Raw genomic sequence first — 21676 nt, forward strand, 5'->3', positions numbered from 1 at the left:
TGAAATCAATCAGGATTTCCAAAGGCAGAGTTAATTTTCCGATTGCAAGAGTGTTTAAAATTCCCAGAAGGCAAATTAATATACATATTATTTCTTTTTTCCTTCAGTAAACCTGACGCTGACTTAATCGCTTTTGGCTCTAGCCCTAGGAGCACCAGGCATCTGCAGTCCCCAATTTCAACCGAGGAAAGGGTACGTTTGTATTCTTAAAAAAGGTTTATCTCTTTTTTTTGGGATTTTTTTTTATGAGGCAGAGGTAGCGGTTGTCAGCTGGGAAAGAGCACCGGCTGAGTGCCTGATGCCCGGGAATGCTGCGGCGCCAGCAGGGACTTGTTCGGAGGGACACAGAAGTGAGACGGAAAGACCTGCCAGTGGCATGAGCCCCACGGATAGGAATTGGGGATTTTTCTCACTCGGGTGTTCAGCTTAGAAAGATGTTGCACCGACTGGGCCAGAGGTCTCTTGCTGGTTGCAGCAGAGCCGGTGAGGTTTAAGTCCATCAAGCGGGGCCGCTCCCGATTTCTAAGGCCGAGCACAGTTTGTTTCGTGGCTTTTAAAGTGCACTTGATTCCTCATCCACATTTTGCAGGAATCTCCTTCCACGAAACACGCCTTCTCCTCCTCAGCACCGAGCAGCTCGTCTGGTTGGTTGTTTTTTTTATTCCCGGAACCTGTTTTCTTCCTAAACGTGAGGAGTTTTCCCCACCTTTCCCCGGTGGGATTTCTCCCCCAAAAGGAACAACCGAAACCTTCTATAACCTCCCAAGGCCCCTTAGCCCCATTGCCAAAGCTGCGCCGGCTCCCCGTGCCTCTCGCTTTCGCTGCAGCCGAGGTAACGCGGGCAGACATTACCTGCCCCTCGGCAGCCGATCGCCTCGGAGCCAGGGGTTCCGAGTCGCTGAGAGGGCAGCTGCGGGTGCCAGGGTGCCGGGGAAAGGCAGCGACCCTTCGGGAGCTCGCAGCGGCTTCCCCTCCTCTCCATCACTGAGAGCTGCGACCACCAGGGCCCACATCTAATTTTCAAGTACTCGCTAATCCGGCAGTGCAAACAAGCGCTGCGGGCTCTCTACTGTAAACATTGAGCACTGGTTTAAAATATGACCGATACTGAATTCATAATACTGTTATGTGGGTAATAGACGGCAATATGCGGATATGGAAACAAAAACAGGCAATAAAGTCAACTCAACATGGGCTATGCAAACAGGCTCTGTCTTGAACAAGCACCCCATCCTATTTACCCTAGACACTGGCCGAACTCCGGCGGCAGAGTCCCTGTCTCCACGGAGGGCACAGCTCATCTCCCAGGGCGGCAGCGGTCCCCGCGCACCCTTCGCGGCCGCAGAGGGGCAGGAGGCGCCGCTCCCCGCTCACTGCCCGGCTGCCAAGAGCTGGGAGATAAGCAAGCGACAGCAGAGACCCAATCAGCTGTCCGGTTATAGGGGTTGGGGTTTGGTTTGGGTTGTTTTATTTTCTGGGTTTTTTTTTTTTACAACTTCCCTTTCACCTTCCTTCCGAGCCCTCAGATCTGGAGGTTCCCTCTCTTTTGCAACTGGGTTCTCTCCGCATACTGGGACCCCGCGGAGGGCATGGTGAGAAGAAAGAGGGGCAACATGCACCCTACACGTAGAAAATGAGAAGAGGGCGGGTTAGAGTATCCCTGTGTGCTTTGCACAATGAAAATGTGATCGCTAGTATATATGTTATATAAAACCCTAGAGAGCACAGCAGTCAAACATCACTTCCACCGGAAAACCCCACTCGCTAGGCACTTCCCTATTTCCATCGCACTTTCTTTTGCTTTGCCTTTGGATGGACGAATCCCTGTTTAAAACCGATGCCTCTTCCTCAGGGATATCAGCACAAGTACCTGCGCTGAGGGCTGGAGAACGGGCCTCTCTTCTGCCTCACATCTGGGGGCAAAACACAAAGGCGGGGGTAGAGCTCTGCTGAGAAAACTCTGCTCCCGCGCAACTCTGCCTTGCCTGGCGTGAAGATTAAAGGGGGAGAGGGAGAGAAAGAGAGAAGAGACAATACCTTCCTCTGCAGATGCAGCGAGCTTCAGCACAGAATAATAAAGCTGTCTCAATAAATAACGTGCCTGTGTCTGTCAGTAGCTAGTTTATTTGCGTTTTTCGCCTGGTTTGTTTATACTAGTGCCCCCTCTCTCTTGGGTGTCTTTACAACTCAACAAGCAGGTATTTATCTACAGTTCTAACCCTGAGTTCTCAGAGAGACCAAACTTTAAGGTCATTAAAATTTCAATCATATTTATTTATTGCAGAAAAATAATATACAATGATATTTACAAAACAATCATAAAAATAGGAATGCATTTAGACACCGGATCTATTTGCATTTTAACATGGGTCATCAATAAATAAATAAAATGTTTATTTTTTTTTCTCAGAGGAAAAATAATAATAATAAAAAAGTTAGGAACCGGGTATATAACAGCTTGAGCCCAGCTTATTCCCCCCTAAAAAAAAAAAAAAGGTTTTCATCTCTACAGGGATATTTTTGGTTGGCTGCTTGGTTTCATTCAAGAATGAAGAAAGTCCACAATAATGTATTTCCTTTCATCAGTGGCTCATAGGCACGACCTCTTGGGAATGCATGCATGCAAAAAAAAAAAGGGCAAATTAAAAAAAAAGTTCAATTCCAACATTCTTCGTCAAAATTTAAAAAAAAAAAATTGAACGATTCAGACTTCTATCAGAATGCAGAGATGTGTGGATTGTACCGACGCCCAAAGGGTAGTCACTGTCCAAAGCCCTTCTCTCTTTCACTTTCCTTAAGTGCTCCCCACGCCCTGCTTTGAATTTGGATATTACTCTTCTAATTTCCAAGAAATCCTTGGTACATTTTTTGTTAGACAAGATCAAAAAAATCGTATCCAACTTCAGAGTCTCTAGATTGTCCATTTTCTCCTTCTGTGGGAACAATGTCATCTGCAAAAACCCAGAAAGGGCGGAAAACTCGTTACTGAAACGAAAGATACACAAACATCTACCTACACCTCTCTGTCCCTGGAAATGCACGTATCAGGCATGAATGGAGAAGGGAGAACTCGCCGTGCGGGCGGTGCGGTGACCGTGTGACACCCCAGCCTGGCGGTCCGCGGTGTCAGAGCCGAGGAAAGGGACTGCTGGGGCGGTAGGAAACGCTCATCGGGCAGCACCACGGGAAGACATGGATTCGCTTCAAAATACGAGCAGCAGCAGCAGCAGCGGCTGCAGCAGGAGCCATCCCAGCAGCCCTGCTGGCTCCGCAGCGTTTGGTGAAAAAGTGATCTCAGGCCGGCCCCATCTGGCTGGGGCACACCCGCACGGCCGCCGCCTCCCGCCCGAGCCCACCCCGCCGGCAGCGCCCGGCCACGCGTGGGCCCCGCGGGCCCGGGGCGCACCTCGGGCCGCGCAGGAGGAGGAACGCGCCGGGACGGGGGAGGCACCTCCAGCCGCCCCGCTCTCCGGCTGCTCCTGGAAGCCAGGCCCCTCCAGGCGGGGTGCGGGCCCTCTCGCCCCACGGCCACGCGTGCCCGGCTCACGGCGCAGCCGGCGGCCTCTCGCCTCCCTCCCTCCTTTTTTTCCGCCGCTTTCGGGGTCCCTGCCTTACCTAGGGCTCCTGCCGGGGGGATGCGGGTGGGAGACGCCGCCTGCTAGTGGGATGCGGACATGGACCAGGCGCCCTCCATTCTCCACACCGAGAAGGCGTAGCTGAGCCGCTCGTGGGCCACATAGCTGCAGCTTGCCATCTTGGAGTCCAGCTCGTCGCTCTGTAAGACCTGGTAGAGGAAGTCGATGTACCTGGCCGCCAGCTTGAGGGTCTGGATCTTGCTCAGCTTGTCCGAGGGCAGCGTGGGGATGATCTTCCGCAGGGCGGCGAAGGCTTCGTTCAGCGACTGCGTGCGCTGCCGCTCCCGCACGTTGGCCATGACCCGCTGGGTCTGCAGCTCCTCGTAGGACTGGGGGCTGCCGCCGCCGCTGCTGCTTCCGCCGCCCCCGCCGCCCCCGCCCGCCCCGCACTTCTTGCCCCGCTTGCCTTGGGCCGGGCTGCAGGGCTCGTCCGCGGCCCCGACGGCGCCGCCGGCGCTGCGGCGGCTGGAGCGGCGCTTGCGCCCCCCTCTCTTGTTGTTGGGCAGCTGCTGCCGGTCCGGCTCCTCTTCGCTGTTGCTCAAGCTGTCGTCGGCGGGGGAGACTGGCGAGTTTGACTCGTCCTGCTGCATCATCTCTGGGGGGAGACGCGAGAAGCGGGCCGGGAGGGGGGGGAGGGCAGGGAGAAGAGGGGGGCACCTAACCCGCCAGCTCCCCCTTGATCGGCTGCTTCGCTGGCCTGCGAGGAGAAGGAGGAGGGAAGGAAGGAGGGAGGACCTCACTTTGGGGGGAGGGGGGATGGCATCAGGATCCAAGAGGAAAAAAATAAAAAGGCCAACCAAAAAAAAAAAAAAATCTCTCCCGATCCCTCCTTGGAGCCCCTTCGAGGTGTCTGGGATTGGGAGAAAGTTGAAGACTTGGAGGTTCTTATAGCTCCTGCTGGCGGAAAGTTTGGGGGCAGCAGTGTCATTGGCCTGACGTGGAGAGGAGGGACTTTTGCTGAGTTTTATAGGAAAGTTTCCGCTTCCCCCCCTCCACGCCCTCCCCCAATTATTTTTTTCAAGCCATTCACAAGTGATCTGGCCTCCCACCCCCCCACACACATACATCCTTACCCCGAGCTCTTTCTCGGTTTCCCTCCCCGTGGTTTCTCTCTCAAACCTCTTCGGTTCGTGCTCGGCTTTGAGGTGGTGCTGAGGGGCCGGGCCGGGAGGTTATGGGGGTGCCCAGCACCCCGTGCGCTGCTGCAGAGGGGTCAGCGGGCCGCTCAGTGCCTGTGCTGGGGGCAACCACCCCGAGCGGCCGGGGGAAGCCCGCACCTCTCGGGCTTTCCTCGCCGCAGCGGGCACGGTTTGCAGCGAAAAGGAGAAAAGGGAAATTAGCCGCGGGGCAGCATCCAGGCACATCCTAATTTTGTCCCGCTTTAGCACACGTCGCTCTCCCATCACTGAGCGCCCCCGCGGTCTGACTTGCCGAGGGAGTCGCACATTTCTGGGCTGGGGAGGGGTGGCGACACAGCCTCGTCCTGTCAGGCTGGAGGACTGCGCTCGGAGAAAGCCATCTTCAGAGGTGGAAGCAGCGGGGAAACCAAGCACTGGCTTCGTACATGCATAAGCACCAGTCCTTGAGCTCGTCTTAAGAGAAACCCGGGAGGATCGGCGTCTCCAACCTGGCACACCGGGAGACGGAAGGGTGTACAGACCCTCTTTGCCCACACTCTGTGTGTGCTGATCACTCACTTCATTCCGTCCTCCCACAAGGCGCCTGAGTCCGGCACTTCCTGGGAAAAGAGATTATTTATTTCAATTTCTCTTCTATGTTTGCAGCCAAAGCTTCCCATCCCCCGCCTTTGTGCCTCCTTCCCCCGCTCGCTGGCAGCACGCAGCAGGTGGTGTGTCTTTTTAACAACAGCTCAGGTTCAAACGGGGAACGCCTGGGAGGGAAAGCTAGAAATTGCCATCCATCAGTAAACGGGGCGAAGCCTCTGCTCCCTGCCTGGGGACCGCGCTCCGCCGCTGCCGGCCTGGCAGCCCCTGCCTGGACGGGCACCGCCGGGTGCGGGGCGGAGCGGGCAGCGCCGGCAACGCAGTGGCTCCCGGCTTGTTCCAGGTGTGAGGGCGGACAGGGCGAACGGAAAAACAGGGGAGCGATAAATCCCAGGCATGAAATAAGACAAGGCATGTGGAAGAGCGCTGTCATCTTCTTCGGAGAAGAGAGTCGTCCCTCCCCTCTGCCTGGGGACTGACTCCCTTTCCTCCGGGCAGAGGCGTCTCATCGCGGGAGCTGCCAGGGGCCAGGACCCTCCGCGGCCGCCGCCGAGGGGCAGCCAGCCCGCCCCGGCCGCTGGCCCCGGCCCCGCCGCAGCGCCCGTCGGGCACCCGCCGCCGGAGCTGTCCCGACGCTTCTCCGCTCGCTGCCCTCTCGGCGAGCTCTACTCCTCTTGTCTTCCATCCCGCGGTGCGAGCACATAGCAGTCTTCCCTAAACATTCTTTATTGGGAAACAGCTGGAAACAGGACCGGGGAGGAAACAGGGACCGCCTTAGAAGGCAAGGGAAGGCACGCCGGCACTCAGACCCACAGTGAGCCTGCACAGCTTCCCTGGCTTTTGGCTTGTTCCTGATGTGTCTTCTGCGACCACAGGCCTCTCCACTCATCCTAACACCATAGCTTGTCAGGAGAGCTTCAGGGGTTCCCTTGTGTTGGCAGCAGCTGCTGATCCCAAGGTAAGAAGAGCTGGCTCTCCTTCCACCTCCCTCTCACCAATAATTTTATATGTACCCAGAGCCTCACTGCTCCTCTGGGGTTTAGAGCAGTGTCATTACAGAAGAAATCTTGGAAACAGTAGTGCTGAGCATCTGTGGGTGGCTCTAGGGGCCTTCCTTCCTTCCTTCCTTCCTGCCTTCCTGCCTTCCTGCCTTCCTGCCTTCCTGCCTTCCTGTCTGCCTTCCTTCCTTCCTTCCTTCCTTCCTTCCTTCCTTCCTTCCTTCCTTCCTTCCTTCCTTCCTTCCTTCCTTCCTTCCTTCCTTCCTTCCTTCCTTCCTTCCTTCCTTCCTTCCTTCCTTCCGAATTCCTTCCTTCCGAATTCCTTCCTTCCGAATTCCTTCCTTCCTTCCTTCCGAATTCCTTCCTTCCTTCCGAATTCCTTCCTTCCTTCCTTCCTTCCGAATTCCTTCCGAATTCCTTCCGAATTCCTTCCGAATTCCTTCCTTCCTTCCGAATTCCTTCCTTCCGAATTCCTTCCTTCCGAATTCCTTCCTCCCTCATTTCCTCCCTCCCTCCCTCCCTCCCTCCCTGCCTGCCTCTCTCCCTCTACCATTCCTCTCATGGGAAACATCAAAACATAAACCCAAACCTGGATAGCTATTACCTTTCTGGGAACGGGATGCTGCTCCTGAGCTGATTTCGCAGGACGCACAATTTGTCTGGGTCACCTGAACTTTGAATGGGATGCAGGACATCACCTGCTTGCCATGGGGCAGGAGAAGGGTGTGTAGAGCAGAGTGTGTGGAGGAGTCAAGGAGAGGTGGAGAAGCAGTATTACATGGTTTGTAAAAATGGAAAACATGGAGAAATGTAGGGAGGGAGTTGAGGAGAGGGGAGTGGGGTTGACCATAGCAGATAGCTGGGCTTAGTGTCAGCTACTCTTTATGTAAACTGCAGCAAAATCAACCAGCAGTGTTTAGCTGGACTCATGTGGTGCTATCTGGGACCTGCACACTGCTGTATGAACCAGGACTGCGCAAAAGCCCCCCATCATCTTCATTCTGGCTTTTGTTTTATTTCTGACTCACAAATTATGGGCTCAGGAGCAAAGGCAGCTAAGCCCATGATGTTACTGCCAAGACCCACACGGGAGTGCGGGGGCCAGATGAGCTGTGGTGGCAACGATCTGTCCTGGGGGACTTGCACTGGGCGGGGTGTGGGAGCCTGCCTGGATCCCCCGGGCCTGCTGACAGGCGGCAACCCTGCCTAGTGCTGGGGTGTGTGAAGCTTTGTCGGGAGGAGCGCAGATGTGTTAGAGTCATGTCTGGGGGTCTGTGTGAGAGAGAAAGTCATACTGGTGAGGATGTGTTTGTGTGTGCATGCATGTACTCTTGCTCTTTCGCAGTGTGAACACATATATATATCAGGAGGGAAGGGGGATGAAGTCTGTGCAGAGATTAAAGAAAATCAATTAAATTCTGGTTTATTTTGAAATCTACAGTTTTGATGGGGATTGAGGTGGAGCTTTTGCTTTTCACACATAAATAATAATTGTATTTTAGTTATGCAGTATTAAGCCATCTATTTTGAACCTCCACTAAGCCACTAAGGTAGTCCTGCAGACCACTCTGGAGCATGGGATAAAAGATGCCATGTCCTGTTTTCCTCTATGCATAGGCATGGCTTGGGTAAGAACTCTCCTGGCTCCTTGTGCAGAATCTCAACCGTGTTTCACTCTTTGATGGTAGCAAGCAAAACTGCAAACAGATTCAGGGCCTTTCTAGAGATACTTCCAGGTCCATTCCTGCAAGCTTCCCTGAGCCTCAGCTCAGGAAAATATGTGTTGTGGAATGAGCTCTTACATGGAGCACTGGCAGGACCCAGAGCGCTCCAGCATTTTGTCACCTGTGCAGTAAGTTATAATGCTGGTAAAGCAACGGTGTAGATTACAGGTATGGCTGTGAGCACAGAGCTAAATAAATGACAGACTCCTGGGAGGAAGAAATGAGGAGTAATTTGGTCTGTGATGATCGTTGTGGTCATGGTTGATCACAGGGAACTAGCTGTAAAGGATGCCCCCAACTTTGTTCCAGCCCTTCTGCAGGCACCCATTAACTGTAGGCACCCATGTTGAGACACTCACAGGATGGGACAAGCAGTATCTGCCTTAGCCAGACAGAAACATCAAAGCTTTTGAGGGGAGTAGGTCAGAAAGTTGCTTCTTTCCTTGATTTCTAGGAATGAATAAAAGGCCCGATTTTTTCTGCCTGTTTATAAATCAGTGCAGAAGTTTAAGAACTAATGTGCTCAAGCTCTGGTGGTTACAACTACAATGTTGCCCATCACCAATGTGTTACACACATTGTGCATACACGTCAATTACAGTTGGATTGCAATAAGGCTGTTCTGTATTCCCCATACAGCAAGCACATACACATGTAATTTATCTCACAAAGTCTATTTCCTGTGGTAAAACTCTCACTGCTGGTGATTCCTTGGAATATTGAGCAATGTGTTACATACATGCACGCTTAGAGACAGCCTGCCTGCATGTTTTTGATGCCGAAGCATTCAGTTGGGTGTTTCCTTAGAAGTTTCATCTCTATGTTTCCAAGACCACTGAAATCAACTGGAGCTCCCCTACTAGTTTCCGTGACCAGGTATTTTGATTCCTATGGATTCTAGGAGAAAGCCTGGTCAGGACCATATCCCTTCAAAAGGGATGAGGAGCACCCAGCAACTTTCCACATTGGTGTTTATGCTGTAATTTGCTCCTTGTAGAAACCACACCGGGAAACAGGTAGAGAACTCTCACTGTGCCCTGGTACAAATTTCTGCACAGCAACAGCAAACAGGCAGAATGAACATAAAAAGGGTATGAGAGCAGGACCAGTTTCTCGCCTTCTTTCACGTCTCTTTTCCTTCCTATCACCGCGGCAGCTCATGCAGCCAAGGACGCGGAGGAGCTGACAAGTATCTCCCCTCATTCGTCCTCCCTACCTGGGCCCGGCGTGGCTGGGCTGCGCCGGCGGGGCTGGGGCTGCGGGGCGGCTCTGCGGGGCCGGGCCAGGCTGTGCGGCCGGCGGCCACCGGAGGGCACGATTCCCCTCCGGCCCCGCTGCGGCTCCCAGGTGAGTCGCTCCCGCCTTGAGCAGAGCCAGGCGGGCACCCGCCGTGCTCCTGCGGCAGCCCGAGCCCCGCCAGGCTGGGTCCCCCGAGTTTCGCGGCCGTGAGGTGCTGCCCGCCCGCTCCCGGGTCTGTTCGCTCGTGTTTCAGCGACCCCCGAGTGGTTTTTCTCGCTGAGGTGGCCCCACGCCGCCGCAGCGCCGCTGCCCACCCGGGGGGCGGCCCTGCTGGGTCCTGGGGGGAGATCCGGCACATGGATCCTCCGTGGGCATAAGGACACTTCCCACCGGTGTGTTTCCAGCTGCCGGCGCTTTGACACTCCTTTCGTTCTGAAGCAGATGGATAACACGGAGTTCCTCTAACCCGTCAGCTTCGTTGTCAAAATTACTACAAAGATTCTTATTTATTTTTTAGGCTCGTTGTCATTGGGGCCTTTCATGTAAAAGTCTTAGCAGCTTGGTGCCGTAAAAGGATGTGACAGCGTTGTTCCCAGTGTTCCCAGTGTCCCCAGTGCGCGGCCGGTCCCGTCGCTCATCCTTCCCGCCTCTGGGCCGGCGGCAGGGAGCGCTGCGCCCCCCGCGCACCGGCATTCGGCATCTCCTGCATCCATCCTCTTCCCAGCTCTCGATTCCACACAGGGCCGAGAAATACCTATATCCTATTAGCAAACTAGCAACCCCACATAGGAGACAGGTATCCCAATAAATTAAGAGCTGAAATTATTTGCGACACGTGTTTTTATATAAAATCTTTATTCAGCTCCAGAAATAGCTGGTGGCAGTGGATGGGGCTGTTTAAGCAGATCCAAAGTACCTCGGTGGAAGCCTGAGTGGTATCCTCTCATGTATCCTAGACAAGAGCAGTCCTTCCCATCACAGCAGATCAACATATCTAATGCTGTGGTGGAGCTCTGCCCCTAATTATGGCTCTTGGTCTTGTTTATGTGGTTTCACATCTTAATCTGAAAAGACCTCTTAGTAAAACAACCTTATCTACACTCCAGGGGATAATAGTTATTTTTATTAATAATGGAGCTTATTGGCTATTTCAGCTTCTTTGATTTTTTTTCTTTTCCCTCTCTTCCATCTTTCCTGAGCTATATAAATATATTTTTTTCTTGTATTCTTCCTGCTCCCACACATTACTCAAATCTATATATTCAATCTTTCAGTACACTTCTCCCATGGAAACTCCATAAAACTTCAGGCCCTTTTAGCCACAAATTCTTCTTTTTTCTTCCAAGGTGGGGGAGAGTGCACCTCCAGCACAGGTGATGGATAAAACATTCTATAAAGCCTTCTTCTTATGGGTGGACTCAAATTCTCTGCAGCTCAAGCAATTAGGATCAGAGCCATAGAGCCAGAACTGCAGCATGGAAGTGGGTTTTTACCCTGTTAGCCATGTCTGCAACCCTGGGAGAGATCCCACCTGTGCTTCCTACTGTATGTGGTCTTCTTTCTTTAGGCTTTCAGGTGCTCTTGGAATCTCACAGACGAAGATGAAAAGAAAGGTCATATGAGAAGCAACCATAACTCATAATGAACATAAGTGGGCAGCAAAGTCTGGTGTGAGGGAAAGGGCATGGAAGGTCATCCCAACATACACATATGTTTTCCTGGGCAAAGGAAATGGGGTTTTTTTGATTGGTAGGCTGATTAAATGCCAGGTCTCCAACTTGGAACCTATCTACCTTCTCTGCCTGGCCCTAGACCACACAGGGGCTGGCTGTAGCCATGCAGAGGAGGTGAGCCTGGAGGGGAAAGGTTCACAGAAATGAACACCCTTCTTGTTCTTTCCACAATTACCTTACTTCTAAGGACACCTGCTTAGAGCTAGAAGAAATTAATTACCCCTGCTAAAACGGAGCAGGGGTTTATTTCCATCTCTGCCAGGCTGTATTTCCTTTCAGAAAAGGCAGTCAGCATGGATCAAAGTTTACATATTCCTTTCTGCTTGGGGAGATTATAATTGTTTTCGGCTATGGACTGTCAGCTATGATGCCTAAAGATCTGCTATCCATCATTACTCCTTATTTTACAGCCCCAATCCCATTTTCTTTCCTCCAGAATATAGGATGATGATTGGGTTACCTTGCTCACAAAGGACTGATCTGCCCATAGGTCCACATCCTGGTTTTATTTTCTGACCAGAGATCATATAGTAGGTCAACAATGAAGCTGATCTAGAGCACAAATCTTGGTTACCAAATTCCAAAGGCAATTTTCCAGAGAAGTAATAGTTTATTGATCTGTTAAAGTTAATTCGCACATATTCGCTGTTCTAGTATCTGTGTACATACTTGACTATTTATGAACTCTGACCTCCAAACAAACATCTGTATTTGTATTTATGCAAAATACTGTACTGCCTCTGCTTTGAAAAATATCTATATCAAACATTCTCATGCCAAAATCTACTATCTGACCTTGCAGCACTAAAAATAGTTCATGTCAGAAGCAGAGAAATATTTGTTTTTCCTTTTAGAACATTTGTGCTTACATTCATTAAGGACTTGGTCCAAAATCCTTTGATGTCAAGGAGACTGTTTCAGTGGGCTTTGGATCAAGTCTTAAAAAAAGTCAATTAAACTTTAAATTAAAAAAAAAATATGATGGGTCCAGCCTAAGAGTGTAAGAAATGTAAGAAAGGCTGCCTTTGGAGTAAAGCATCAGTCATTGTTCTCTAATATTTAGCTGAACTTGTGGAATTTTTCATTATTAAAAAAATAATCCTTTTCAAGAAGGTTGTAATTAATTTTCAGTTTTCGAAACAGCCACATTTTGTTGCACATTAGAAATGTTGTTGCTGACCTAGTAAGTGCAAGGATGTTTTGAGCTCAGTAGGACATATATGGACTGGAACCTAAGCAGTGAGATATGGCCCAGATTTTCAAAGTCAGAGCAGAGACTTAGTTACAAAATACTCTTCTGACTCTAAAATATGTTCAGGTTTATGTCTCACTTCATATTTGAGCAATTTATGATATTTTCTAATGTCTGATCTAATGTTAGTATTTGCTTTTCACGCTTTGCAAAAGGACTAATGCAGCTCTGGGCAACAGCAGAGGCTGTAATTAATGTAAAGGTAGAAAATGCGCAATGGAATATAACAAGGGCTTTAATTCAAAACAGTGAATTTATACTTTCATTTAGTAATCCTTTTCTCTACAACAATGTATAGTGTTTACAGCATCCATTTTAATTAAAAGAAACCAGTATTAAAACAAGGTACAGCCTCACAGAGCTTACTGCACTGCGTCCTTGTAATCATTGTATCAGAGGTTTGAGCAATTTGAGTGATGTATGTCTGCAGGAATTTTTGCTGAATCTGGATTATTTGACAGTAAAATGGTCATCATTCCTTCCAAACAGATAGAAGTTTGATCAATTATATTTCAGTGGCTTACAGCCATATTCTATCTACAGTGACATTTATGATCTATATTTGTTATCCCCAAATGACCTTCAACCTAGCTGTTATCTGCCAGCATGTTAAAGTTTTGGTCAGTGAAAATCCTTTAGTGTCTTGGAAAGATTCATGATGTTGTCTTTTGGCCAAAGTCCATTATGGGTAACTACAACTTTATCTACATTCAATGTGTGTAATTGAGTGGCTGTGGTATGGCACACTGTCATTTGGCTTAATTTCAATCAACTAAGATAACTCTCTGTATTTTCTTTCCTATAACACTGTGTCATGTTGCTGTAAAAAGTGAAACAGCTGCAACATTCTCCTTCTTGAGGATGCATCCCAGAACAGGCTGTTTCTTCCGAGAGGACAACATAGCCTCCAACTTGGCAGGTAAAATTTTGCAACACCAAATCCTTCCATCTGTGGTTTCATGTTGTCAGTTCATTGCAGGAACTAATAGTCTGGTCTAGATGTCAAACTATCTGATTTGTTAGTGTAGCTGGCAGGTTAACTGTCTAAGTCCTACCATTTCCTCACAGAATTCACTGTGGGTAGGAAATTTCATCCAAAAAAGAAGAAAAATAACCATCTTTAAAGATTAGATGCACTGTTGGGAAATTAAGTTCTTAATGCTAAATCAGATGTATGATAGGAAGCACTTCATAATTGCTCACATTAAGGGTAAGGGGCTAACCCAAAGGCATATAGACAGGAGGAAAAAAGGCAATTCAATCACTCAGCTATTACTGCAAGAAACAGCCCTTCATATTCCCACAGACCTAATGCATATCAGAAACAAGCTACACTGTCATACAGAGGTAGAAGATGCTTTTTCATTCCTTGTGGTTATGGGAATGGGAGGCATTGTATTTCTTCACAAAGGTCCCTCCCAAACTGTTCACTGAGCAAAAAAGAATTTCTGCCTCTCCTTAAGTCATAAAAGTTAGCAAAATATTATATGACAAAAAGTTGCCATTAAACTTTGCTCAAGAGCATTTGAAAATGGCATGTGAAATCCATGCTGGAATAGCTGCTACTGTGAGGGCATCAAAATTGAAGGGAATGGATTAGCAGCTCCTCAGTAACAGCTGTGGCACCACAAGTGATGCAGATAGGCATCACCCCATTTGCCATACAGATGCAGGAGAGCAGCACCATGCAGGCAGTAGTAGCATTATACATGGAGTGGAAAGAAACCACAGCCAATACAGGTTTGTGTTTTCCCTAGGTTTTCACTAAGAAACCTCCATGGTGTCACCTGCATTTCCACCATGCTCATTACCAATCTCTCTGGCAACATTCTGCCATTTGAAAATGTGTCACTGGATGTTTTCAGCAAAAGAAAATACTTTGGGCATAAAGTCTTCTCTTTTCATGTCTGAGGTTCCACTGCATCTTTGGGGTGATATTTGGTGCTTATGTGCTATGGAAGTGGTTCAGAAACCCTCACAATAAATATTTCTAATGACCCATAGCTTCACCAGAACTGTGTTTTGTAGGGGGGAAGCAGGATTGAAGTAGATGTCATTAGAACTTTTCCTTTGCTGTGTCCTTCTCAGGTATCTGGCATGTTTTTCCAGCTTGAAGGCAAAAAACACTGGTCTTATACACCAAAATGCTCTCCAGTCAAATATTTGGCTTATGCACTGGATCCTTCAAATAATTTGGCCAATGGTACGCTAAAGATTCATGCTTCTACTACTCTCAAAACCAAGATGATAAATGTATCTGGTTTTGGTTTGGTTTGGTTTGTTTGTTTGTTTGGGGTTTTTGGGATTTGGTTTCATTTGCTTTATGTCTTTCGGAAGATATGCCTGCACATTTTAAATATGAAAAATTCTGTGTGTTCTCATTATAGCTTTGGTAGAACTTATTTCTCTCCATGGGCAAACCCCATGCTATTAACATCACAGAACTTCCTCAGCATAATGTGGTCCAGTCCATAGGTATGGCAGTTGTGATCTGGGAGAGGATGCTGAAATTATTCTGTTCCTGGATGTCTGAAACATATAACAGTGAGAACTGACTTATGCTGTTGTCAAGCCAAGTACAGCTGACAGAATAAAGGTGCATGTTTCCAAATTTAATACCTTGGGGCTGGTAAAGGTGTTTGCAGCAATAGGACTTAAAGTCCATCTTACCAAGGATTTGTTTAGTAGTTCGAACACAGGTATCAGTACTTCAGAGAAAGTTCCATTTGTTCATGGTTAAAATTTGAGTCCTGTATGTCAAGGAGGTGGCACCTGATGAGGGCCTACACTGTCAGTTTAATCATATTTGTTGGCAACATTCAAGATATCTGGAAGGAAAATTTAAACTGAGTCAGATGTAATATGAAATGAATTCCACGCGCCTTCATGTAAGGCAGAGAAAGATCTGAGATAGCCCTTCATTTTACAGTCTCTCAATCATATTTTCCCTTTTTTTTTCTCCATTACTATTATTCATCATCCTACAACTTCTTTTGCATCTGGTAGTTTGCAGAGTTATGAGAGTCAATGATGTTGCAGAGTTACTGCAGTGTTCTAGCATATAATTAAAAAATTAATAAAATAGATGAAAACATCTTTCTGCATAGTCACTTAATGTATCATATACGATAACATTAACAACAAAAATGTGAACTACTTAAGAATGTAAGTACTCACAAATGTCCCCAGATGATGTTGCTGAGGCCTAAATATCTGATTCAGCTCAAAGTTATTTAAAAATAATTTTAAAATTACTCCTGTACTATGAAAATTTCCTGGAGACTCAATGACTTAGTTATGTACATTATTCTAAAAGACTTCATAGGAGCTTCGATGGCCAAGATCAGGTCCAAGAGCACCTTGAAACATCTGAAACACTTCAACATTTGGATAATTACGTACTTTTGGGGCCAACCCACATTTCTCTTTGGAAAATGTTTCCCCTGCATGGCTGCAGACAACAGATGGATCATATGATCTCTGCATTTGGAAAGATGGCATAATTCTGGCAGACTGTCAGTTAAGTGAAAGAGGCTGATTTCAGATCCTCATTAAGAAAATATACAACCACACGGAGTGGACTGAATGGCAGAAAGTGATCGCTGGCGCCAGCTTTAATAGAAAGTATAGCACACTTGCAACATGAAATCTGCTGAGCTCTGGCTGGATCTAGCTCTATCAGGTTTTACATTCTTTTCCCAAATAAATGTGTTCTAAAGGAGACATTCTTTGTAGTGCAAGGGCCTTCTGTTTGCCAGGAGGGAGGGGAGCAGAGCAGTGGAGGGTTAAAAGGCAAATTCAAAGAGCCACCAGGTCTAGGGCTGGAGCAGGGTGCCAAGGCTTTGTTGAGTCTTCCCTTACACTTGCAAAGGTTTCTGTTTAGTGAAACTTTTCTTTATATTTCTAGTCTCTTTTTTAGGGTGCATATGGCACTTTAGCCAGAAACACCCCTTGGAGACAGCATGGCCCCTTCCTGATGCAGGGCTCTGGGAGCAATGCCCAGTGCCTTTTTTACACACATTTCCACATGGAAGCAGCTCTGCCAAGCTCCTAAGACCTTGAGTAGAAAACCCAGGGCACTGTAAAATGTAATATAGTTTCCCAGCAACACTGGATATGACCAATAATTTCACTGTAATCATTACTCACAGCGGAAGAGTGAAGGGCTAGTGGATCTGCACACCTCCATTTCACCAAGCACCAAAATAATGGCTATGGCTTCAGGCCACAACTTTTGTTTCAGCAACGACATCAGGATCGTTACATGATATCTCATCTTAGCCACACAAAATAATGAACAATCTTAAATCATTGGTTGTTTTGAAAGTCTTTGCTAAGCTACCTTTTAGTGAGATCAGAGACATCATCTAATCCACATGAACCTGAAATGTTCAAAGAGTAATGGTGGTTGCTGTGTTATATCTATTCCTGTATCCTTTGTTCTACAGCCACCACTCTTCCCTCTGATAACTCTAAGTTTCAAAAGTTAGAATCATTTACAAGATGAAAGACTGCATAGTAAGTAAACAATGCTAGAAATAAAAAGAAATATCAGCATCTGAATTAACTTATTCTCTCAGTGCATGTGTTTTTTGTTGAAGAGTTTCACAGAGTTCCTCTTTGCTGTGTAGAAAATCATAAAATGTACTACTTGTCCTTGATCCCCTGTAAGGCTTGGAGCAAGACGAGATGGAACTGGAACTCACAGGGAAAATAATTATCTGTCTTCTGCTTTCAGAGCTAAGGAGAGACAAACCAACAGGATACTCTTTATCTCTCTTTTGAAATTATGGCAGAGGTATGACAAAAGCATAAACAGGCCTAGAATCTCAGTGTGCCTGATTACTTGTTTGAAATAAAGCCATGTGTGATAATAGTGAAGCCTGTCCTTCTGCAGTGCAACAACTCTGTGTGGGAACCATTCAAAACCCCTCAGCATGGGAGGACATGGTCTGAGGCACAGCTGTGGCACTGAAGCCTTCAAGAGCAGTAAAAGCCCCACTAAGATAATATAATGCACACAACAATTTGAAAATATTACAGTCTTTATAAGTATATATTAATGTGGGAAAACGTACTACAGAAGATAACAGAATTACTCCCTTATTTTGACTTCCTTGAAGAAATAGGAATTTCAGGTATGTAACAACCACTGAACTGGACTGTAGCTGGTGATCAGCAGAGTGAGTAGTAGCTGTGAAAAATTCAAGGGCTTAAAATTTAGTGCCAGACAGACAAAAGGTAAACACTGAAACTAGGACAGAGAAGGAGAAAAGCAAAATTTGGATCAAACAGAATTTTTAAAATAATATCTGAGCTGCACTCCTTAAAAAGCTAAAATTCTAGGCAATTGCAATTGAATATTTTTATTCTGTCAATTCTTTTATTCTGGATATATTGCTGTGACAGAAGTTCACTTCAGTCTCTAAAACAAGCATTTTTTTGAGCTACGTTTAAGAGCAAATAATTTGAACTGATTATATTTACCAGATTTTTAGAAAAAGCAACAATTTACTGTACTACAAAAAGAGCATAACCAGCACACCTATCCATCCTTGTAACTATTCTGTTGTATTACTGGGAAAAGCTTGGCTGTCATTGTTGCAGATAAGCAGCATTCAAGCCTAGTAAAACAACAAATTCCTAGGAAAACAGGGACTCAGCATGCATAGAAGTCACATTTTAAGCTTCAGTGTTTTAACTATTTTTAATTAAAAAAAAACACCAAAAAACAGAAGTCCAAGTTAATTGAAAGGACCAGGAGGGTCATATAGAACTTGTTGTTGAGAAGAATCACTGATCTGAAAAAGAAATCAAAGCCACTTTTCCACTACTTTTGCTTAGTACCTCCATGAATTCAAAAACTAATTTATTTTAAAGTTTGTAAAAGAAAAAAAAAAAGTGTTGTTGGACTTCACTTATCAAGTTTCATCCTAGAGGGAATTTTTATAGCTGAGTTATAAACCCTCCACACTTGAGTGTTTATAATGGAAACGCTGACAAATGCGATAATAAACACCAATCATGGGGCCATAGTAGCTGATCAGAGAGTGGATGCAGAAGTTTGCAGTGCTATCATAATATTTTGTTCTGTTTCCAGGACTAATTTGCTTAAACCTCCTTTCAGGTTCAGCAGCTGTAAAACAAGATCAATCTAACTAGAGATTGCAAAGTCATTTGATTATTTATACTTCTCTTCGAAAGCTTCGAAATGTCTCTCAAATATGATTTCATTTAGTCTTATTTTTTTGGTTTACATGTCTGAATACTAATTGTAACATGATAGCTTCAAGGGAACTCAAATTTCTACCAAAAGTCAGTCTTCAGTGGCCAAAGAGAACATAAACAAACCAGCCTCAGACTAGGATCTAAAAATGGGCTATGATCAAACAGCTCTAAGGCTTTAAAAAGCCCCCTTATTATCTTTTCCCAGAAGTAATTGACACTGTCAGTTTTTGTTCTTAATGCGGTGATAATGGCACTGTGCTTTGGGGAGACAGAGGAGCTGGACTCAGCCTTGGTGGCAGCAGGGATTCTGAGCAAGGGAAAGAAAGGCCTTTCACTCCAGTGGGTGAAATCCAAGCCTTGCTGAAGTTAGCAGCACTTTTGCACTCTGTTAGGGTCTGGGTTTCCTTGTCTTCCCAAACCTGACAGGATGTTGTACTCTACTGACTCCACAGACTAGAATGCAGCTCTCTTGGACTGAGACAAGGATTAGGGGAGAAAGGACCCCACAGTTTTGTTATTTCAGGGAGATGGGATCGCACTCCAGCAAGAAGTTTGTCTGCAATATTTCCATAATTGGTTTATATTCTTACCAGACTAAGCTTCCAGGATTTTGACACATCCACAGAGGCTAAGGGATGGGTTAGTACGTCATCTTGCTGTTTCACTGAGCTCTTTATGGGTACAAGGACATGTTTTAACACTGGTTCCTTGGGAAAAAATTGCATTTAGCCTGCTTTTTTGGTAAATCTTCATCAGTTTTGGAAAAGCATGAAACAAACAAACAAAAAGCCCATTTTATCAGGTTTTCAGGTCATAGAAATCAATGTGTGGCCCAGAGGCAGCTCAAAATGCATCTTGGTATTTTATCTGTGCTTTTTCCATATTGTGTTCATTGCCTTTTACCACAACTGCATTTTTAATTTCTAATGTTTTATTACCAGTGGCTCATATAAGAATGTTACTACTATTTCTATTGCTGCAAAATTTCCAGTGATCCATTAGAAATCAGGATTCATAATGCAAGATCCATTTGTGTTTAAAAATAAAATGTAACATATTCTTTCTGCTTTTCTCTAGTCTCTAAAACAAGTATGAAAAAACTTGGATCTTGAACAAATTCCAGTGTTTTGTTATTAAACAAAGAAGAGAAAACCAATAATTTTTGAATTATCTGTTACAGACATGTTTACATTATGAATCTCCTAACTTAAGACTCTATGTGCTATAGAGTTCTAATTTTATCCAATGACATGAACAAGAAAAATTATGAAAAGTTATATAATCATACTGTGAGAGATCATAGAGAAATAGTGGTGAGAAGTGAGTATTAAATTGCATATTTCATTGTCCTTAAAGAATTTGTCTTCATCATTTTGCTTGAGATGATGGTAACTAAAAGGAGATTGGGTTATGTTAAGAGTTGTTGATTTTGGAACATTGTTCGTTCGTAGTTCCTTTTCTCGTTTTATTTTTAGGGAAAAAAAAAAAAAAGAAAACAACCCCCAAAACAACACAAAACCATCTGAGGAGGCGAAACCCCCCAGTTCCTAGAAAGGATCCAGCTGCGCTAACTATCCAACTGCCTCTTGGAAAAAAAAGCATTCTGACAAATGGAGAGCAGATGCAATGTGTGGAGTCAGGGAGGTCAACAAAAACAAGTAGAAAAAGAAACCAAGGAAACAAGTGAAAAGAGAAAGAGTATTAGAGTATTAATATAGGATATTAGACCTCTCATGATATTAAAGTGAATAGAATGAGGAAAAGAAGAATAATCACCACAGAGCCGACAAAACATGAGAGAAGAAATAAGAGACATGGGATCCTAGCTATACTAGCCTGAATCCAGAGTAAATCTTGATTTCGCTCACATCACGGTAATTTTATATAGTGGAGATAAAAGCTGTCCTACGAAGCCATGCCGAACCACTGCCCTGAACGGGCAGTTTAATGCGGTGGACCGGACTCTGAGCAGGATGGTTGCTGCCCGTCTGCTGCGAACGCAGGGAGAAACCCAGGTCTTTCCCAGCAGCAGCGAAGAAGGGTGCCAGCAGCAGAGAGAGTGGGGAGGGGAGCGGCAGGGGAGGGCAGAGACACATCAAGTTGGGTCGGAGAGGCTTCTAGGGGAGACCCTGGGCCCCACTCCCAGCCCGGTCACGGTCACCCCCCGCCGCTGCCGCTCTCCCGGCATCTCGCCCCTTTTCAGAGATGCCTGCGAGGTATCAGTAGGTAAGGCTAAAAAGAGATCCCCGGGGTGGGCCCTGTCCCCATCCGCCGGGTATGCCTGCCTCGGGCTTCCCCCTTTCCTCCCTCTCCGGCTTTTCAGAACGTATTTAATTATTTTTATTCCTTCCAGAGATGAAACGTGGGGTATGTGTGTGTGTGCGTGTGTGTGTGTGTGAGGAGGGATGTGCCGTGAGAGAGAAAGAGAGAAAAAACGCCTCCGCTGGACGTCCCCAGAACCAAAGCCCACAAACTCACAAGTTTTCTCTCTCAGGAGGGCGCAGACGGCTTCCCAGGCCGGCCCCGCCGGTGCCGGGGGGGCTGCGGGGCATCCCGGCCAGCCGCACCTCTCCCCGACGGGCCGGGCCGGGCCGGGCCGGGCTCTCCTGCGCCAGCTCCCGCCCGGTGCGAGCGACGGCGCTGGCCGCCCACACGCAAGGACAGAGCCGTTCCAGGGAAGAAAAATCGTGACAACAAGCGGTTGTGTCCAGATGTTCGGCTTCCCTGGCCCCGTGACACACGGCGTGGACTTGGCAGACTGGATTTCAAAGAAAAGGGAGTTGTTGTTTATTTTGTAAAAGGCAGAAAGCGCTGGGTTAAAATGCACAGGCCGAGATTTCCCTGGCAGGCAGTTGGGCAGGAACAGAACCCGCTGGAAACCCGTTCTGCACGTTGGAAGAGCTCCACTGCCCCGGCCCAGTCTTCCTCCAAAGCAACAAATTGGAAATATTTTAAAGCAAACAGGCAACATACCACAAACCAAAGGGCCTCGACCCTTCAGTTTTTCCCCCCTTCCGTTTACAAAAATTGTAAAAATTAACGAATCTGCAACACACTGAGCCTCTCCATCCATCTTCTCCTCAACTCCTCCCGACCTCAGAGCACGCTTCTCCGAACACTCCTGGTTTTGCATCCCACACGTA

The 21676-nt window shown here is 46.9% G+C and overlaps 1 protein-coding gene across 3 annotated transcripts; it reads right to left on the reverse strand.

Moving 5' to 3' along the window:
• Positions 1-2295: 2295 nt before the first annotated feature.
• On the reverse strand, positions 2296-4941 carry TWIST1 (twist family bHLH transcription factor 1). 3 transcript variants are annotated; one of them, XM_069005804.1, is made up of 3 exons: positions 4709-4941; positions 3616-4332; positions 2296-2951 (listed from the first exon to the last, which is right to left on the reverse strand). In XM_069005804.1, exon 2 carries the CDS (start codon positions 4226-4228, stop codon positions 3659-3661), a length of 570 nt encoding a protein of 189 aa, XP_068861905.1. In that variant the 5' UTR covers positions 4229-4332; positions 4709-4941; the 3' UTR covers positions 2296-2951; positions 3616-3658. The 3 variants fall into 3 exon arrangements, with proteins under 3 accessions (XP_068861905.1, XP_068861904.1, XP_068861903.1); XM_069005803.1 differs by having other exon boundaries at positions 3616-4567; XM_069005802.1 differs by lacking the exon at positions 4709-4941 and having other exon boundaries at positions 3616-4624.
• Positions 4942-21676: the final 16735 nt, after the last annotated feature.

This window comes from Aphelocoma coerulescens, chromosome 2, assembly GCF_041296385.1.
Source record: "Aphelocoma coerulescens isolate FSJ_1873_10779 chromosome 2, UR_Acoe_1.0, whole genome shotgun sequence".
In the NCBI taxonomy this organism is placed as follows: Eukaryota; Metazoa; Chordata; class Aves; order Passeriformes; family Corvidae; genus Aphelocoma; species Aphelocoma coerulescens.

What these genes read in the sequence shown, in the direction of transcription:
- TWIST1 (XM_069005804.1), bottom strand. Translation starts at nt 4,228, where the DNA reads ATGATGCAGCAGGACGAGTCAAACTCGCCAGTCTCCCCCGCCGACGAC.